The sequence below is a fragment of the Palaemon carinicauda genome, chromosome 38 (assembly GCF_036898095.1).
Source record: "Palaemon carinicauda isolate YSFRI2023 chromosome 38, ASM3689809v2, whole genome shotgun sequence".
Taxonomy (NCBI): domain Eukaryota; kingdom Metazoa; phylum Arthropoda; class Malacostraca; order Decapoda; family Palaemonidae; genus Palaemon; species Palaemon carinicauda.
The window spans coordinates 63,028,736-63,050,522 of record NC_090762.1 but is presented as its reverse complement, the minus strand read 5'-3'; the positions used below and the strand labels follow the sequence as shown (position 1 = coordinate 63,050,522).

The window sequence follows — 21,787 nt, the reverse complement described above, 5'->3', positions numbered from 1 at the left end:
ACAACACCACGGCTTTGGCGTACATCTCCAAGCAAGGAGGGACCCACTCACTGACGTTGTACGAGATAGCAAGGGACCTGCTCATCTGGTCAAAAGGTCAAAACATATCGCTAGTAACGAGGTTCATCCAAGGCAACTTGAATGTCATGGCAGATTGTCTCAGTCGGAAGGGACAAGTAATTCCAACAGAATGGACCCTCCACAAGGATGTATGCAAGAGACTTTGGGCCACTTGGGGCCAACCAACAATAGATCTCTTAGCAACCTCGATGACCAAGAGGCTCCCAATATATTGCTCACCAATCCCGGACCCAGCAGCAGTTCATATAGATGCCTTTTTCCTAGATTGGTCACATCTAGATCTATATGCATTCCCACCGTTCAAGATTGTCAACAAGGTACTGCAGAAGTTCGCCTCTCACGAAGGGACAAGGTTGACGCTAGTTGCTCCCCTCTGGCCCGCGAGAGAATGGTTCACCGAGGTACTTCGATGGCTAGTAGACGTTCCCAGAACTCTTCCTCTAAGGGTGGACCTTCTACGTCAGCCACACGTAAAGAAGGTACACCAAAGCCTCCACGCTCTTCGTCTGACTGCCTTCAGACTATCGAAAGACTCTCGAGAGCTAGAGGCTTTTCGAAGGAGGCAGCCAGTGCGATTGCAAGAGCAAGGAGAACATCCACCCTTAGAGTCTACCAATCGAAGTGGGAGATCTTCCGAAACTGGTGCAAGTCAGTATCTATATCCTCGACCAGTACCTCTGTAACTCAAATATCTGACTTCCTCTTATACCTGAGGAAAGAACGATCTCTTTCAGCTCCCACTATCAAGGGTTACAGAAGCATGTTGGCATCAGTCTTCCGTCACAGAGGCTTAGATCTTTCCAACAATAAAGATCTACAGGACCTCCTTAAGTCTTTTGAGACCACGAAGGAGCGTCGTTTGGTTACACCTGGTTGGAATTTAGACGTGGTACTAAGATTCCTTATGTCAGACAGGTTCGAGCCGCTACATTCAGCCTCCCTGAAAGATCTCACCTTAAAGACTCTTTTCCTGGTATGTTTAGCCACAGCTAAAAGAGTCAGTGAGATTCATGCCTTCAGCAAGAACATCGGATTTTCATCAGAAAAGGCTACATGTTCACTACAACTTGGTTTTCTAGCCAAAAACGAGCTGCCTTCTCGACCTTGGCCGAAATCGTTCGATATTCCCAGCTTATCGAATATGGTAGGCAATGAACTGGAAAGAGTCTTATGCCCTGTGAGAGCTCTTAAGTTCTATCTAAAACGAACTAAACCTTTACGAGGCCTTTCTGAAGCTTTATGGTGTTCTGTTAAGAAACCATCTTTGCCTATGTCAAGGAATGCTTTATCCTATTTTGTCAGACTGTTAATACGAGAAGCTCATTCCCATCTGAGTGAGGAAGACCAAGCTTTGCTGAAGGTAAGGACACACGAAGCTAGAGCTGTCGCAACTTCCGTGGCCTTTAAACAAAATAGATCTCTGCGAAGTATAATGGACGCAACCTATTGGAGAAGCAAGTCAGTGTTCGCGTCTTTTTATCTTAAGGATGTCCAGTCTCTTTACGAGGACTGCTACACACTGGGACCATTCGTAGCAGCGAGTGCAGTAGTGGGTGAGGGCTCAACCACTACAATTCCCTAATTCCATAACCTTTTAATCTTTCTTTTGAAATGTTTTTATTGTTGTTTTTTGGGTTGTCCGTAAGGCTGAGAAGCCTTTCGCATCCTGGTTGATTTGGCGGGTGGTCAAAGTCATTTCTTGAGAGCGCCTAGATTAGGGGTTTTGATGAGGTCCTGTTGTATGGGTTGCAACCCTTGATACTTCAGATCCTAGGGGTCGATCAGCATCCTAAGAGGATCGCGAGGCTCCGTAAGGAAGACGTACTTAAAAAGGCAGAGTAATTGTTCAAGTCGACTTCCTTACCAGGTACCTATTTATTTTGTTTTTGTTATTTTGATAACTTCTAAAATGAAATAAAAACTCTTAGCTCATAATAATGTAAACATATATTGCTGGTCTCTACCCACCCCCCTGGGTGTGAATCAGCTATTATAATCACCGGCTAAGTTAAATATTGAAAAATGTTATTTTGATAATAAAATAAATTTTTGAATATACTTACCCGGTGATTATAAATTAAAGGACCCTCCCTTCCTCCCCAATAGAGACGCAGTGGAACGAGGAGAAAATTGAGTCTTTGTTTACATTGAGTACTGGGTATCTGGACGACAGATGGCGCTGTTGGGCACACCCGCTACATGTGTAGCGATCGCTGGCGAGTTTTACCTTAGAGTTTTCTGTCGAGCAACAGAGTTGCAGCTATTATAATCACCGGGTAAGTATATTCAAAAATTTATTTTATTATCAAAATAACATATTATTGGGAAGTATTGAACTGTTTTATAGGTGAATATTTTTCAAATAGTCTCAAAGAGTTCAGAGCTTTATCATGACTCGTGTAAACTACACTCATGTAAATTTCTGAACCACTTCATCTTTTAGAGATTTTGTTATAATTGTCATTTATTACACAGAACTGCACCATATTTAATACCATTAAAAGATGGGTTTATTTTCAGTTATTTTGTGCAGTTATATGTCATTATCGAGCCTATATCATTTGACACTCTGTTACTGGTGCTTTTGGGCTATTAAAAACAACTAGCACCATTTTCACAATATTAGCAAGTTCAATTTCAATCCATTGTAATCTCAGAAATATTTATGAATTATTCATGTTAGACTTGATAGAAGTAGAGTATTCTGTTTTTATCCTTTCAAGATCAAAAGCACTCTGTGTAAATTAGAAACAAAATTAGTAAAGGAAACATGTGAGGTACAGCATGTCACAAAACATCCCTTTTGAATGTTAGTGGAAGTGAAATGTATGAAAAGAAGTTAAGTACGAGAAAGATGTTTGACAGTTAAACATGTGAGAATGTAAATTTTGATTTAGTAAAAAGCAGATAAAGATTAAGAACTTTTGAATACAGTATTAAACTGTATGTTAAGTAATTGAAAAAGAGGCTCTTAGGTATATTAGACCAAATAGTGTAAATATTTTCCAAGGAATCCCCTAATAAGGGAAATAAGAATTAACAAAATTGGATCTCTGGCTGATTTTTGGATCGAAAGTATCAGTAAGAAAGAATTTTTTAGACGTTGTAGTAATTTTTTTTTATTTGTTTATGATGCAAAAAATCTTTAATGCTCTACCCGATGAAACACTGATAGAAATAAATACCTTGTTTAAATAATCCTTGTGAATGTCCTTTCTGATGTAAGAGGCTTTTTAATAAGAAAACTTATTAGAATATGAATAAAACCTACGACTTTTAATTTCTTTCCTTAGGTACTGTCATTTTATTTATAGCTTATAGTTTCTGTCTTGTAAATGATAACAGAATCCTATTCTACTAATAAAATTTATATAGGTATACTGTTTACTAGTTTATTTCCCTCATTGAAACTTGTTATATATATATATATATATATATATATATATATATATATATATATATATATATATATATATATATATGTATATATATATATATATATATATATATATATATATATATATATATATATATATATATATATATATATATATATATATATATATATGTGTGTGTGTGTATATATATTTTTGGGCTCAAGCCATGGCGTCCTGATGGAAGGTTCCTTTTTGGTAGCTTCCTTGGGTATATAACTACTAAGATATTCCCAGAGAATTTAACCACAGGTTATCACAGAATCCTAACTTCTGGAGCGAGTATCCTAAAGGTTTCCCCTTAAGACATCGTATATCAGCATGTATTAACGCGCCACATACTGTAGCTATCTGCACCTCATACAGAGTTAACACTTCGATATGGAGGGACAGAGAATAGCTGGGGAGCTGTTCCACAGCTAATCCCTTCCGTGGCTACTTTTGGTACTCGAGACGTAAACAAACGGGCGCCACCGCTAGATGACGCCACGTCCGTCCTCATCCTTTGTACAGTAGCTTGCCCTACTTAGACGGATTTTCCCTGTGCTATACTTATCGCTTTGCATCTTTATTATGTCGCTACCTTTGGCCTCGCCTTCTTCTGGAAAGTTGAGTACAAGGTTCCAGTATTGTTTAGTTAAGCTCTGACCGTAAAGTAAATATTACTTTCCGAGATAATTGTTGTTTTGTGGCAGAGCTGTGCCTCCACCAGACCCGCCATATTATGGCGTCGTTGTTGTTCTGCATGCCTTATTTAGTTAGCCACAACAACGCTTCCGGCCTCATTTACTAATTGATAACATTAGTTTATTTAGTCTTCATAGCTAGGAACTTTTATATCGTGTTTTGACGCTTTTATCGGTCATCGATTGACCTCATACCAGTTGGCTACTATAGCCCCCAGGCCAGAGTGCCTATATATCAGTGTTCATGCATGATTTTATTAGTGATCCTAGGCTAACTTATGAAGATAGTGGCATTATTTTACAATACTATTGACTGTGATGCAAGTGTTTTCGCCTTCAGGGACCATATAGGGGATAGGTTAGTTAGTGTACCTTCCTAACCTAACCTACAGGTAGGACCCCTATATGCTTCCTTCATCCCCCGGCCCTTGGCATTCCCTCTGCTAGCCTTGCTTCCCTTACCATGTAAAGGGATCAAGCTCCTACCAGAGTATATTATCGCCTCTCAGTCCTCCCTAAGGGAATGACCCCCCCTTAGGGTTGCGCCTGAGAGTGAGGAACGGCTAGCCCTTCCTCTATGGCTAGGACTAAGTCTACGACTGTCCTGCGATAGCGATATGTCTTCTATCCTTCCTAGTTCAGGGCGTTCAGCCCTGCTCTAGGTTAGGTTTTGGAAGGGTAATTCTGTTCCTTGCTGAAACTGTACCCATGCACCGTTTCAGTCAGGCTGCCTTACCTTAGGTTAGGGAGTGTCCTCCCTTCCTTAGTGGCCGCCTTGGTACAGAACCCCTTTCATGGAAGACTCTTCTCTTCTCCCCTCCCCACCTATCGCTTGTATAGCCTAGCCTATACTTAGGTTTGTCTATACCCATCTGTCCCCTGTCCTACAACTCCTCCTTAGGGTGGAGTGATAGGGCTACCTTGAGCTTCTGTGTGCAGTCCGCTCTGGTACATATACCCTTCATAGTGTCCTATGGGGTTAGCCACTGGATGTGTTCTGCATACAGGGGTCTCCCCCTCTTTGGGTGTCCCCTAGCCCTCCCTTGGGCTACCCTAGCTCCCGGTCCTCTGCGGCCCCTGCTTCTGGGTGATAGAGCCAGCCTCTATCATGGGTACACCCTCTCAGGGGGGGATGTCTGGGAGTCCATGGCTGGACTTCTTACATCCCTCCCTCTGTCTCTTTCACTATCCGGGTGCCGGTCCCTTGCTGCCTCCACTGTCGGCGATACCCACCTCCTACCTTGGTGACTCTCCCCATACCCCCATGGCCGCCAGTCCTCCGTGTGCCGGGGGACTGCCGCCTGCCGCCGGCTTCCAGCCGATGGCTCTTCCCCTCCCTCATAGCTTGGCCGTCCGCCCGCCGGCCGGCCCCCGGAGTGCCGGGATCCGCTGCCGGCAGTCCGGTTCTGCTATAACCATCCTTGTTCCTGTCACCAATCCGGCAACCTCCGGCTGCCGGAGCCGCCGCTCCCCGCCGGCGTGCCGCCGCTGTGCCGGCGGCCGCCACCCTGGTATTACTCTTGACTTCTATATTGTCTTCCTTAATGCCAAAAACTCTGCTGGAGCGGCCTCCGGCGTGCCGGAGGTCTGCCGGAGCCTTCCGGAGGCGTCAAGGCGACTTGCACTCCCTTCTACTAGCTATCATCTGATGTTGATAACCCTACATCGCAACCAGATGGTTTGATTACATAATGGATAGGTATTGCCTTACCGTTCCATTAGTAACCATGCTGTCTTCTTGCATATCACAGATTTCCAGCATGTTGCGTGTATCTTAGCACGGCCGGTTGCCGGAAACCGTTACCCTATGGAATCTTCTACGTTCCATATCCTTGGGTCTGAGTGGCCTCAGTCCCAGTTCTATATCCTTGGCAATCCCTCTAGAAATTCCCACTGCCTACACGGCATGCTATGTGGAATTCTGCCCTGTGTCCTCGGTCACAGCAAATTGCCTACGGATAAGGTTACGGTAACCGGCCGGGCGGGTTACACGGAGGATGTGTCTATCTCCTTCTTTTCCGCCCACTCTCTGAACGTCACAGTATTTCTACCACTGAATATTAGGTTAAAGATTAATCACTTAATACTTAACCTTAAAATAGAAGTCATCCTTATGACTCCCCCGTACTCATGTCCTCTTTCTCTTACAGGAGGAGTACGTGAAGTACGACCATGGCTTCTGTGGAGTGAAGCGCCCGCACTTTTATGGGCACACGGCGTGTAGGACTCACGCCCCTTGTGCAAACAAAAAAGGTGATCTGAAGTCTGGGACCCACTGAACTGTACGGTCTACCAGGAACGCCTGGTTGAGGCGTTCAATAACCCTCCCTCAGCGGAGGTTAGGGACGCTTCTCGAGAGAAGCTACGCAAATGGGTGCGTGGCTTCCAGAAGAACGCCACTGGACCGTACCTTGCTACCGAAGACTTGAGGGCTTTACTGTTCCCAAAGGCATCCCCAGACTCTGTGGTCCCCAAGGATCAGATCCCCACCGTCCAGATCACGGTGGAACCCGATGTTGTCATGGCTCAGTCCATGCACGAGTGTCGCCTGGATACCGACAACGCGGAATGTATGTCGGAAGTGTCGGAGACAACGGAGAGGAACCTCATGGCCGAAGAATTGGACTATGAGTAGGACCAAGTGGATTACGCTGGGTCGGAGCAAGAGGTCGCTCCGCCTTCCACCACCACCCCAACTCCTACACCGACGGAAGTATCACTCCCGTCTACCTCCGCCACCCCGGACCCCATCCCAACCAACGCCCAGGAGATGTTTCGGACGCTCGAAGCCATCATGGACAAGAAACTCCGTGAGACACACGAATACATCAGGACCATGGGAAGTTCCAAGGAGCCGAAAAGGAATTCGGTTAAGGACCTCCCTGCATGCTCGCACGCCAACCCCTGGAGGTATGCCGAGCATATGCCGATCGCAACGGGCAGGATCTTCATCAGTGAGAAGGTCGGCTCGGTTGTCCTGGAAGAAGTGGAATTCTTCCCAAGTTTTGAGGCCTACCCGGACTGTTACGTCCGGCTTCGATCCAAACCTGCCTCTAAAGAAGAGACCGAACCTAAGGAGGTGATAGTGTTCGATCTTCCGAAGGCCCAGGCTATGATGGCCAACACCCTTATAAGTAGGGGTTTTACCTGCTCAAGGCTTCCGGCATTGAGCAAGAAGCACCCTACCTACGTCGCACCTGATGATGCGATCCTCCCCTTCGTGGAAAAGGCCTTCGCAGCGGTACACAGGGCAGTGGAAGAAGGGAAACCTTTCCCTGCACTGGAGGAGTGCAGACCCTTCTCCCTGGTCACTCCCCCCGATGCTCGACACTGGAAGGAGGTCCAACATACCTTCGTGGTGGGAAAACTAGATCCTGACGTTGCTGGACGTCAGTTTAACGGAGACCTCCCGAAACTTAATAACCACCTCCTTCGTCGGGAACAAGATACTAAAGAAAGACTTGCCGCATCCATGTCCCTCCAGGTCCAGCTTGACGTCATGGCCGGTGACACTAGAGTCCCCGACCACTACATGGTGCTCGCCAAGACGCATCTGGCGACTGTAGTCAAGGACTTACACAGCTTCATGAAGGCTCGGAGAGCCTGTCGTGAATTCGTGTTCTCAAGTGCCACAGTGAGACACGAACCCCGGAGGCTGATTTCCTCCAACATCTGGGGTAAGCACCTCTTTCCCTCTGGTCTAGTGAAAGAGATTATCGACAAGGCCGCCACGGAGAACAGGAACCTTCTTCACAAGTGGGGCATGTCGAAGAAAAGGAAATCCTCTCAGGACGACGGCCCTCAACCTAAGAGGAGATCCTCCAAGCCGAAACCCCAACAACGTCAACAGAGACGGCAGTTTCCGGGACCCGCTACTCCCCAAATGGCTGCTCAGCCACAACAGACCTTTCAGCTGGTCACCCAACCAGTCTTGCCCCAATCACCGGTTTTCACCCCTGCCTTTGAGCAACAGACGACTACCTTTCGTCCCAAAGGTTGAGGCTCAAGCAGAGGTGCAGGCAAGAGACGCATCTCGCCGTCCCTCCAGAGGCAGAGGAGGAAAGGGAGCTAGCGGCCGAGGTACACCCTCGGGACACCAGAAGCAATGAAGTGCTTCCGGTGGGAGGAAGACTCCGCCAATTCCAGGATCGTCGGACCTTCGATCCCTGGGCACACAGCATCGTCGACAAGGGTCTAGGCTGGAGTTGGACTCAACCACCCCCAACCTTCCAGCAATTCTTCCAACAATCTCCCCCCCCCCCTTCTGGAAGAATATGTCCTGGATCTCTTGAACAAGAAGGTGATTAGGAGGGTAAAGTCAACCAGGTTCCAAGGGAGACTGTTTTACATCCCCAAGAAGGACTCAGACAAGCTCAGAGTCATTCTAGACTTATCCCCCCTCAACAAGTTCATAGCGAACAACAAGTTCAAGATGCTGACTCTTCATCAGATAAGGACCCCTCTGCCTCAGGGTTCCTACACGGTCTCCATAGACCTGGCGGATGCCTATTGGTACATTCCAATGAACCACCACGTTTCCTCCTACCTAGGATTTCGACTCCAAAAGGAAAAGCTACGCCTTCAGGGCCATGCCCTTCGGCCTCAAAGTGGCCCCTCGGATCTTCACAAAGCTGGCAGACGCCATTGTTTAACAGCTGCGCCTCCGAGAGGTCCAGGTGATGGCCTACCTCGACGACTGGCTAGCTTGGGCTCCATCGCCCGAGGATTGTTTAAAATCCTGCAACAAAGTCACCCAGTTCCTAGAACACCTGGGATTCAAGATAAACGCGAAGAAATCTCGCCTCTCTCCAGCTCAAAGGTTCCAATGTCTAAGAACCCAGTGGAACCTTCAGTCACACCGCCTTTCCATCCCCCAGAAGAAAAGGAAGGAAATAGCAGGGTCTGTCAAGCGACTGCTGAAATCCAAATGGATCTCAAAACATCAGCAGGAACGAGTTCTAGGCTCTCTACAGTTCGCCTCAGTGACAAACCCAGTGCTACGTGCACAGCTAAAGGATGCCGCGGGAGTCTGGAGACGTTCCGCATCCATCACTCGAAGAGACCTCAAGAGACGGCTCCCAAACAGACTTCGGCTGCTCCTCAAGCCGTAGTCAGAAGCAAAGACCCTGAAAAGGTCCATTCCTCTTTAACACCCACCTCCATCACTCAACATCCACACGGATGCTTCACTGGAGAGTTGGGGAGGTCACTCCCACCAAAAATAGGCTCAAGGCACATGGTCTCCCCTATTCAAGACGTTTCACATCAACATCTTGGAGGCCACGGCGGTCCTTCTAACACTGAAGAAACTCTCCCCGCCTCCCTCGATCCATAGTCGTCTATCCCTAGACAACTTGGTGGTAGTTTGATGTCTCAATCGCCAAGGCTCAAGATCGCCCCAGATAATCAGGTGCTTCTGACAATCTTCCGTCTGGCAGAGAAGAAGAAATGGCACCTGTCTGCAGTTCACCTACAAGGATCCCGCAACGTGACGGCGGACGCTCTATCTCGGACAAGTCCGATAGAGTCGGAATGGTCTCTAGACGCAAGATCATTCTCCTTCATCTCTCACCAAGTCCCAGAACTTCAGACCGATCTCTTCGCAACGAGCGACAATAATCAACTTCCTCGATATGTAGCCCCGTCCGAGGACCCCAAGGCAGAGGCAGTGGTCGCCATGTCACTGGACTGGAACAGATGGTCCAAGATCTACCTGTTCCCTCCCACCAACCTTCTGCTGAAAGTCCTCTCCAAGCTGAGAACCTTCAAAGGGACAGCGGCCCTAGTGGCTCCCAAGTGGCCCCGGAGCAATTGGTACCCCCTGGTCCTAGAGCTGCAGCCCACGCTGATCCCTCTCCCGGGCCCAGTACTCTCCCAGCGATTACAGAAGTCGACTGTCTTCGCTTCATCATCGAAAATCAAGGACCTTCATCTCATGATTTTCTCTCCCTAGCCGCGAAGAAAAGGTTTGGGATTTTGAAGAAAAGTCTAGACTTCCCCGAGGAATACAAGACCGAATCCACACGACGGCAATACGAATCATCCTGGAGAAAATGGGTCTCATTCGTCAAGGCAAAAATCCTACGGAAATCACCATTGATTTTTGCATGTCCTTCTTTATTCACCTTCACGGACAGGGCTTGGCAGCCAACACGATTTCTCCTTGCAAATCGGCCTTGACTAGACCACTAATGTATGCCTCCAACTTGGACAATGATTCATGTCCTCTCAAGGATCTGACTCAGAAAGTTATCTTTCTCTTTGCTCTTGCTTCAGGAGCCCGAGTCAGCGAAATAGTGGCATTATCAAGGGACGAGGGCCACATCCTGTTTACAGATTCAGGTGACCTTACCCTCTTCCCGGATCCGACGTTTCTCGCCAAAAACGAATTACCCACCAAAAGATGGGGCCCTTGGAGAATATGCCCCCTGAAAGAAGATGCCTCTCTATGTCTAGTAGAGAGCCTCAAGGTCTATCTTCATAGAACTTCGGATTTGGTGGAGGCCAACTCTTAAAAGGAGAAACTTCGGACAGCGACCTGTCACTGTAACAACTAAGAGCGAAAATCACCTACTTCATTCGCAGAGCGGATCCTGACAGTTCACCCGCCGGTCACGATCCTAGAAAAGTTGCATCGTCTCTGAATTTCTTTCAGAGTATGGATTTCGAAAGTCTTAAGAGTTTCACAGGCTGGAAATCCTCGCGTGTTTTCTTCAAACATTATGCGAAACAAGTGCACGAAGTCAAACAATTGTGGTAGCCGCAGGTAGTGTTATGAAACCTGCACCTAACTCTGCATAGAACAGTGAGTTACTTGGGACTCTAACTCCTCGGGTGCCTATGTTGACCCTCGCGTGATACGTAGTGCTTTTAAAAAACACTTAGTGCTTTTTCATAGACTGTTCTTCTCCCAGGTGAAATGTCATAGTCGTCACATGAGTGCCGCTTGCCTAGAGCAGGATGTGTTTTATTTTAATAGACTGACGTTCCTTTGGAACGAGTGCCTACTAATAGTTTGAAATTCCATTTCAGATTCAAGAGCAAGTCTTTCATGACTATGTACATTATAATTTATTGTAAATAACCTTTACAATTTTATTGCATTTCCTTAACATGTTCTGCAATGGTGAAATAAAATTTCTATTTTATTACTTGTGCGTCTCAATCCGCTCCTACTTATACTATGAAATACATGACTGTCATAGTTTTATTATCCCCTTCCTCTTATGTCGATGAAGATGACTAAGGGTTCAACCCTTATCATATACTCACTTCTGCAAGGTAATATTCCTACTCGAATACTTACTTACATCATACCTTAGAGACCAGACGACTCTATTCACATACAGTGCCTAACCACTACTTGTCTGCCTTTGTGAATGTTCCTATATGAATGCCAATCATTCAGTCTTGTCTCCGAGTTCTTCATGTTCTCCCAGCAAGGTGAGTAGCCCTTCGATGACCACTTTGATCTTCGGCATGGTCCGTTGGGACTTCGCTGCCAGGGGGGGCAGGAAGTTTCTTCCCATCGGTTCTCTTATTGAGGTTACTATGCTTATCCTGTCAAAGCCCTAGGCACTTCCACCACAAGGGGAAAATCTACCACGATACATTGATTCTCTGGTACTCTTCCATCAGGACGCCATGGCTTGAGCCCAAAAAACGGATTTTGAGCGAAGCGAAAAATCTATTTTTGGGTGAGATAGCCATGGCGTCCTGATGGACCCTCCCTGCTACTTCATTCAGTTTGTCAGGTCCCACCCTGCGCTGCTGTATCATGGTGATCGGCAAGCAACTGACTTCAGGATGAGGAAGGACGTGGCGTCATCTAGCGGTGGCGCCCGTTTGTTTACGTCTCGAGTACCAAAAGTAGCCACGGAAGGGATTAGCTGTGGAACAGCTCCCCAGCTATTCTCTGTCCCTCCATATCGAAGTGTTAACTCTGTATGAAGTACAGATAGCTATGTGGCGCGTTAATACATGCGTCCCCTGTTGATATACGATGTCTTAAGGGGAAACCTTTAGGATACTCGCTCCAGAAGTTAGGATTCTGTGATAACCTGTGGTTAAATTCTCTGGGAATATCTTAGTAGTTATATACCCAAGGAAGCTACCAAAAAGGAACCTTCCATCAGGACGCCATGGCTATCTCACCCAAAAATAGATTTTTCGCTTCGCTCAAAATCCGTTATATATATATATATATATATATATATATATATATATATATATATATGTGTGTGTGTGTGTATATATATATATATATATATATATATATATATATATATACACATGTATATATATATATATGTGTGTGTGAGAGAGAGAGAGAGAGAGAGAGAGAGAGAGAGAGAGAGAGAGAGAGAGAGAGAGAGAGAGAGTGTGTGTGTGTGTGTTGTCAGGCAACAATATTATGTGACATCATGTGCAGATATACATAATTTGAGGGCAACCATATTATCTGTGACACCATGTGCAAATGAGGCATAATTGGAGACCTACTACAGTACAGTATATTAAATTACACCTTTCTAATCAAAGAGTCAGGGCTATTATTTTTTAAAATGTCTGATGTTTACTTTCAACTTCATGATTTTGCCATTTATTACACCAGGCCAATAGGCTGTAGTTTGAATTGCAATTTTGTCACATTAAGAACTAAACATGTTACAAGAGTTCATGAATCACTAAAATCACTTATGCATCATTAATTTTTCTCAGGATACACTTCGAGACAAATGTGACCTCAGTCCAGATTGTGTGAAGAACTGTTGCCTTTATCCTTTTGTGGCACCCATTTTCTTTGTGGTGTTTGTCCTCATGGCTCAGTTTGTTTTGGTCAACGTCGTTGTAGCAGTGTTGATGAAGCACTTGGAGGAGAGCCATAAGCTGGTATGTGGTCAATGTATTTGCAGATTTTTCCTTTCGTCTTCCTCTCACTTTGTAAAGTAACGTGCTTATATGTAATTCACAAAAAGTATGATCAACTTCCAGTACTTTTTCTCATGCTAAATACCTATAGAAAGGTCTTTCTTGCGATCTTGAATCTTATTCATTTTAAGCATATCTTTTTCCATCTAACCTGACAGTCTATTTTTGCATGCATTGTATCATACTGGAAGATCTCTCACTATTTATCGTACTGAAGTACGGACCTTCTGAAATATTTGAGCAATGCTTGATACATATCTGTTATCCTTCAGTAATTGCAAAGACAAATATGAGCCTAGAACATAATGGTGATTGCATTTTAAGTTTAACGTTAACTGATTTGTCTTCTGGAATATGTACAAAATGGTTTTGTACTATTTTGTTGCTTTTACATATTCTTATTTTGAAATCAACCTCAGCTTTGAATGCAAAAAATATTTAAATATTAGATCATTCCTAGATGTAATCTATTGACAGATCAGTGTCTTTTTAAAACACTTATAGTTTGAGAATAATTCTCTTATTTGGGTCCTTTGTTTTATCAAATTATATAAGAGATGTCTGAATTTTTTAATATCTTTCAAATGGTAATCTGCCAGGGACTCCAACCTGAATTATTTCCATGAATTTTTTAATTATTCCCATTAATCTTACCATTGAATAGGACAAGCTATTAAGTGGAAGTACTAACTTCATGACCTCTAAATCAATAGAATTTTTTTTTCCAATCCCCTCCTTTAAATAAGCTGCCAAAACACTCCATAGCTGATGAGAAGAAACTGATGGTAAAAACATTGCCAGCCCAGGAGTGAAGATAAACCATCAATTCAGATTTGAGTAAACGCAGCCTCTTCTACACTTATAGTGTTTTATCTCAGATTTTTAGTATTTATTTTGAGAACGTCTGAGTTGTATTTCTAAATTTGTGCTATTCTACGCTAATTAGGTATGTCTGTGGCTAATCCTTCTCTAAGATGTTGCTATATATGTAAACTAAACAAGTTTTACTTGGATTCTGTCAATCCTGTATCTCTTTTTGTTGCCAAGGCTCTGATTTTCCTCTATTACTTATCTTCCCTCAATATGTTTTAGCTGATTAAAAGATTCAGAGAGACAAAGATGACAGCATATCTTAAATTTGCTTAGAGTACGGAAATGGGGCTTAATGGAACGGATCGGTTTAAGTCTCTCAGGCGAATCTGAACAGATTGTTTTGCTCAGATATCAAATAATTATTATTTAGTTTTGATTCGTGAAGTCCTATATCCTCAGTGGTTATTACAACTGTAGTATTTTATGAATTCCCTTAGCCTTATTTTGGCTAAGTGCAGCCTGACTGGTGACGCCACCTAGTCTTTGGTGCAGTTATGTTATGATTTAATCTTTTATATCATGCAGAGATGACCATCTTGTTATTATTTTGCTTAGAGGTAGGACATAAACTTTTTTTGTAGTAATCTAGACTACCATTATTATTCATTTATTCTACTATATAATTTATATAGTATTGTTAAAGATTACCATTAAGGGATACGATACTTGTATGTTTGGAAATCATTCTTCAGTATCAAGGCACTGCAGTATCCTTTCTCTTCAAAACCTAGTTGGCTCCCTGGTTGTCTGCCTGGTGAGCCAGAAATATTACTGCTTTTCCACTAAACAGCAAAAATCTGTGTTTCTTCACAGAATTTTTGACTGATAGCCTCATTGCCCTAGCAAAGTGCGTCACAGCGTTTGATCATTAGCCAAGCAATGAAATTGCTTAGAGGGAGACCATGCCAGGAAACTCCATGGGTGTTGACTCCAAAGTTGAGAAGGATGTGCCTTCCACTCTGAGTCTCTCCAAGATGAGACCTCCCCTATCTACTAGCGTGCAAAGTGATCCGTCAATCTACAGAGGTGAAAGTGCAGAAAATTCTGGCACATAGAACCTTCACTGTCTCGAAAGTACAAAAGGCAGGATATTGTTGGACCGACTGGAAGTGAGAGTTCTTAGATCTGCAAATCTGATCGTCAACTCGATGTAGGGCCAATGTAACAAAATCCAACCATGGCAGCTCCAGAGAAGGCCTAGAGCCTTGAGGTGTACCAGAGTGCCAGTCAATAGCCAAGGTCCTATCTAAATTTGGTGCCATAGTTGCCACACCCAGTTCATTGTACTCATCAATGAGCGAGAGAACCTCCACAAAGCAACCCTCCAACTGTAGGTTCTCAGTTTCTGTTAGTTCTGGGCCAAGGTACGGAACTCTTGGCTGAAGACAAAAGTGAATTCTTTGACATGAAAGTGGGAGGGGCTACTTGACCTTATGCACCACCTGTCATTAACTAACTTGCTAATGAATTCAACGTTTCCTATTTTAAAGGACAAAAAGTTTGTATACTTGCAGGAACAAATATATTTATTTAAGGTATAGGAGAAGTTAAGTCCTTACAGTTTATCTAATTACATGATTATGTAGACATACAGTATTATGCTTCTTAAGAAGTCCAGTTTAATAGCTTCTTGACACAGATTGATATGTCTTAGCTGACTGCTGATGCATTCTGTAAGAACTTTCCTTTTGTTCCTCAATTTAGAGTTGATATGATATTGAGGTAAGATTGCTTCCTCGGTTTAAAGCTAAGGATGCATTAAAAGTGGAAAGGCTTTTCTATAGGATTTACCCTTCCTTTTTGGTCAATAGGGTGGAAAAAATTATGAAAGGTTTTTGTGCCCTATTTTAGCAGTTAGAAATACTGATATTAAGAATACAGTCCGTAATTTCTATTATGGGATACATTTATCATTCTAAAAATGGAATGTCCTTTTGTGAGAGGAACTGATTGGCCATCCTTATGCCTCAATGGATGAGTCTCCATTGCCTGTTTTGAAGGATAAATTACATTATATTAGAGATTTAGCCACTGAGCTAGGTTTTGCTAAGTACAGTACTTTATGTAAGTTTTTGCAACAGTTCTAATGGAAACCAACTCTGTATTTGCTGATCATTATTTGAAGAGAGCCGAATTACAAATTTGAAAACGTATTTCATCTTTACCCAATAATGTCCACAGAGGGCATATTAAACTCAATTGTATTGTTTATTTTGTATTACATTAATTATAACTTGTCTATTTTATCTCAAATTTAAGGTGACATTCATCGTTGAATTGCATCTTCAAATGTATCTGTTCAGTTATCATGTCAAGCTCCCAAACCATCCATTTGATTTACTCAGTATCAAATCATATACTTAATGCTCATTGATGAATTCCTCTTTGAATCGCAACTTTTAATGAATCCATTGAATACTGAGTTAGTGTATGTCGAGGTCTAAAACTATTTATTTGATTTCCTCTATCAAATTGTAGTTACCAAATGCCAAAGACTTGGAAAAGAGCAAGAGCAGTGGCCTTGCTAAAATGAGAGAAAGACTCATTATCCCCAAAAAGTTACCAGGCAATATCCTTACTATGTATCCTGTACAAAATATACAAACAAAGGATCTTATCCTGTATCCAACCAACTGTCAAGAGACCAAGCTTGCTTTAGACCAGGTCAATCCTGCTGCAGTCAGGTATTAAACCTGACCCAATACATTGAGGATGGATTTGAGAAGAAGCAAATGACTGGCACAGTCTTTGTTAGTCTTACGGTGGCATATGACATGATAAACCATAGAGTACTTCTCCTAATGGTGGCCTAAACTACAGTATTCGGAATATCTGTGTAGTCCACATTATGCAATCACTGCTTACAAATTGGCAATTCTTCACAGAAATGGATATAAGGAAAAACAGATGGAGGATCTAGAACAACGGCCTTCCACAAGGGTCAGCGCCTATGCTAACATCTATACAAATGACCAACTGCAGTACCAGAACATCCGCAGGTACATACATCCTGTGCATTTTCATACGATGAGACTCCTTCACCACAATCAAAGAAAGACTGTCAAGTTCCCTGACTACCCTCTCCACCTAATACAAAAAGTGGCACTTCAATGTCAATCTAAGCAAAATACGGGTGTGTACCTTCCACCTGAACAATTTCCAGGCAAACAGAAAGCTAAAGATCAAATGGGCCAATAAAGAACTGAAAAATACCCCTTATCCAGTCTACTTAGGTGTCACCCTTGACAGAGTGCGCTCCTTTAAAAAGGACACAAATAAGATCAAACTTATAATAGCGTCTAGGAGCAAACTCACCAACACCAGCTGGGAAATAGACCCTGAGACAACCTAGTATTTTGTTACTCTACTGGGGAGTACTGTGCACCAGTGTGGGTAAGATCATGCCATGTACATAAAGTAGACCAAGAGCTAATCAAGTCATGTCACATCATTACTGGCACCAAAAAATCAACATCTCTATCATCTTTATACAGAGTAGCCAATATTCCACCACCCCGCATACTATGAGAAAAAAATGAAAAGAATAAATGAATTAATGACCCCAGGCATCCAGTCCACAATCATCAGGAAGCCAGGCGAAGACTGAAATCCCATAAAAGCTTTGCAATAGTGGATGGACTAGAACCAATCTAGGCAGCTGCTCACAGGCTAGAGAAGTGGCTGGAAAGCAACCAATGTCATCGAATTAGGCGCTGACCAGTCCACACGAAGACTTTCTCAGCAAAACTAGAGATAACTGCCACAAATGGAGATTAGTCACCAATCCTTAATGTCTATGAAGGGCAACACTACAAACAATGGAACACATCCTACGAGGGTGCCTGCTTGGCCCCCATTGCTCAGATCAAGACCTCAAAAAAGCAAACTACAACACTCTTCTATGGGTTCAACATTGGTGCGATAAGGTATGATGATGATTACAGCTAATACTCTGTAATTTTTCTTTATTAATAATTTGAAATGAGAAGTAGTTCAACTTATGATGAGATTCTCCTTTGTACTTTCCATCTGCCCAGTAAATGTGTTATTCAGCTTGTTCTATTCAGAGGTAAGATTCATGGAAATTGCACGATTTTAAAACTAAGATCTATTCTTACCTCTTGAGTAAAACTAATGACCTAACCTCCTCCCACTTTTAAGGTGATAGATACTAACCTTCAGTGATTCAGTCCATTTAGATATGAAGGATGGGTTTACCTTCTTTATCGGGCTGGCCTGTTTGGCAATGCCGTGATTGACACTTTCATCACAGTAGCTAGGGAGTGTTTTGGCATCTGATATAAAGGAGGGAGGGTATGACGGTGGGTGGTTGGAAAAATATTCTTTGTTTTATTTAGAGGTCATGAAGTTGGTGCATTCACTTAATATTTTGTTGTATTCAGAGGTAAATATGGAAATTATATATTTTAGTTAAAAATCATATTATTAAAACATATTGTTTTAACTTCACTACTCGTATCTTATTTAATGATTAATTCTTTGCAATTGCTGACATTAGGATACAAAACTCACAAACAGGACCTTCTTTTGCAGCCTCAAGTCTTCTGCTTTTTTTAAACTATTGCATGAGAACCCTTCTCTAGAATGTTATATTCATTCCTAAATCTCTATTCTGGTGATTTAGGTTCTTTTGCTTTATAATTCTCAAATTATCTAGACCTCTTGAAATCACTTTTCAGTTATTTTAGATCTATATTTTCAAAATTTTTCTCACTTATGATCATGCTTAATTTCAAAAGATTATCTTTGAATTACCATGTTTTTATTATTTTTTTAAACCAGTTATTATTCTCCAATAGGGACACAACACAATTCCTATTGTTATTTATCTGACAAGTTTTTACCCTGCCTTAGCCCCCTGAAGCTAGAGGTAAGAAGAAGGCTGCTGATGGCGAGGATAGTTTAGAGGACTCTCTAGAGTTCTCAACAGATGAAGAAATTTTTAATGAGGGAATCTCGGGAGAAGAGGAAGATGCAAGTCTAGATTTTGATGATGAACTCTTCGATTCTGATTGTCAGAATGGTGATGAGGCAAATTCAATGACTAGCAGTGGAAATGATGGGAGTGACGAGGACCCCAAGTGTGCTTATATTTACAACAGTGAAGATGAAATTACTGACACCTCCACAAGTCATAGCAGAAATAGCAGTGGAGACAAACTTTCTGTCAATTTAGATTCTAGTTTAGACATTGCCTACAGTCCCGAAGCCTTTCTAAAAAAACATTCCAGTAAGACTTTAGGAGAATTTTCATTGCCAAAAGGGCAAGAAGCTTCAGATTTAGATAATACAACTTGTGTTAATGATTCACCACCTGCTTTTCAAAGACATCTTGGCAATGAAAATATTGTTGTTGACATTGAAGAAACTTTTCATAACCAGTTGCTTCAGAGCACTAATGAAAGAACCAGTGACAAGACATTAGACATTTATTCAAAAGACATCCATTTTCATACTGATGAACCTAGCCATGAAGTTGTCCCTACGTTAACTACTGCAGTTTGCAAAGAGGATAGGCAAAAGAAAAAAATTTCTTTCAACCTAAACAATAGTAAACATCCTCCTTCTGTTGATAAAGTAGAGCACAATATTATTTTAACAAACAGTCTGAACAATACTGAATGTCAACAATTAAAAAAAGAAACTTTCAAATTTAGTACAATGATTGAGAATATAAGATGTTTGTTCAAGAGGAATTTGAAAGGAAATAATAAGTTTCATCAGAAAAGCCAAGCGAATAAAACCGTTAAGTTTTTGGCAGTAGAAAAAGCAAACTCAACAAATAAAGATGAAATTATTGAGTGCAGAAATGATTATGAAATTAGTGAAGAAACCCCAAATAGTATGATAATGATAGGACAAAAGGAAAAACCTGAAATGATTGACAAATGTGTAGGTGTGGATATGGATATAATGTTTTTCATGTCGAGCAAACTTTCAATAGAAGAGTACTTACAGGTAGGAGGTGATAATTTTTTACATTCATCAGTCAGGCCTCTAACTTTATCAGTGCAAGAGCCAGAGAGAACCCATCCATCACAGCAAAACATGAGGAAAGAAGAATTTGAATCCAAAACCACTATTAGTATAGCTGATAAGAAGGTATATGAAGACCAAGAACCTGAGAGAACAGGTGCTAGAAGGAAAAGTTATCATTAAGCTGATGATCAGAAAAACATTACTGTTTTAATAGTTTGAAGTAATGAATTAGTACAATCCACCTCTATTTATAAAGTGAATAATGCAAGGTTTACTGCAAGGCATGTCTTATAACAAGTTAGTTTGATTGGGCATTGAAACCTCTCATGAGATTTGGAACTTTAGTGCAAAATACCGGTAGGCCTTACTTCAAGAATAAACATCAGCAATGGCCTAGAAAAATGAAGTTACACTCAATTTAATCAGCATCAGTGTGACTGTTCAGTAATCCTTTTAGAAGTGAAATGGAAGACCCTTTACTCAAGTGATTTTTTTGGCAACTGAGAATGGCAGGTTTATACTGTGTTATTTTTAGAATTTTCTAGCGATGTGGACTAATAATAACAATAATTTCATCACTAACAATTAGTATATTTAGGTGTTTATTAATATTTTAAGTCTAGCATTTTTTAGTATATAGAAGAGTTCTTTGATACATTCTTGATCTTGGATAGAGTTATATAGCATTTCAAAAGTTGGAGTTTTTATCTTTATTTTAGAATGTTACTAGCTGATGGATCAGAAAAAAAAAAGTTTTTTATTTTGTTATGTACGCAAAGATAGCTTGAGGTGTGTTGTTAACTTTTGTGTTAAGCTAATCTTGAGGAATTGGTAACTTATCTGCATGTGTATTGTTACAACAAAGTAACCTAGGAGTGTAAGATATCTTGACTTTTAAAAAGCGAGAGTACCTCTTTATGTGATATTGATAGGTACATTTCAAACAGAAGTCATTTAAAGGCATTAAGAAATACAAATTATTTTTTCCTTTTAATCAAAATTCTGTATATCATCATGCAGTGATTTATATATATATATATATATATATATATATATATATATATATATATATAAAATTTAATACTTTATTGCATATACAATTTATTTTCAAAAGTTCCAACAATTCAACTATACGATCAAGAAGCTTATTATGCAATCTATCTCATCAGGAATAAAAGTTTTAGAATGGTATGTGCTATTGAGCCTCATGTAAGGAGAGCAAAACAGTTAGAGTTGACTGAAAATCTTGTACAGTACTGCTTGGTTGGTGGTATAAGGTATAGTCTTGAAAGATATATAGGCAAATAATGGTCAGAGTTATAAAAAAATCTTTTAACAGCATGCGCTGTGAACTAACTGAATAGCACCACTATAAAAGAACTTTAATAGTACTCCGGTTTTTGTCCAACAATGCAAGATATGTTTCAATTGCTAAAATAAAGATATATAAAGGTTCGCACAATTAAATATATACCATTGGATTTAAATCTTCGTTAGTTTTAGAATTTGCAGCCAAATTGCCCTTCAAAGAATACCAATTTTTCTTACTTAACTGCATCTGTTTTCACAACAGAATTCACAGCATTAGGATTATTTATTAAATTGATTAAAATATCCTCATATCAAATTTTCACTTTACAAATTATATGTAGATAGCAAAAGTTTTGAAGTTTGTTGGATTCCTACTAAAGGGGAAAGAGAGGAAGTCAGTAAGGTAACCAAAGCTCCAGCAACTATGACTAAATCACAAGTAGATATTCCTATTGGTATTGTATACAGTTT

The 21,787-nt window shown here is 41.6% G+C and overlaps 1 protein-coding gene across 4 annotated transcripts in view; it reads left to right on the top strand.

Moving 5' to 3' along the window:
- Positions 1-21,787, top strand: part of Ca-alpha1T (Ca[2+]-channel protein alpha[[1]] subunit T) — a 340,709-nt gene that overhangs the window by 271,137 nt on the left and 47,785 nt on the right. For all 4 annotated transcript variants that reach the window (XM_068362312.1, XM_068362310.1, XM_068362308.1 and 1 more), the window contains one exon: positions 12,923-13,093. In XM_068362312.1, coding sequence (XP_068218413.1) covers positions 12,923-13,093 — 171 coding nt within the window. The remainder of the gene's footprint in view (positions 1-12,922; positions 13,094-21,787) is intronic.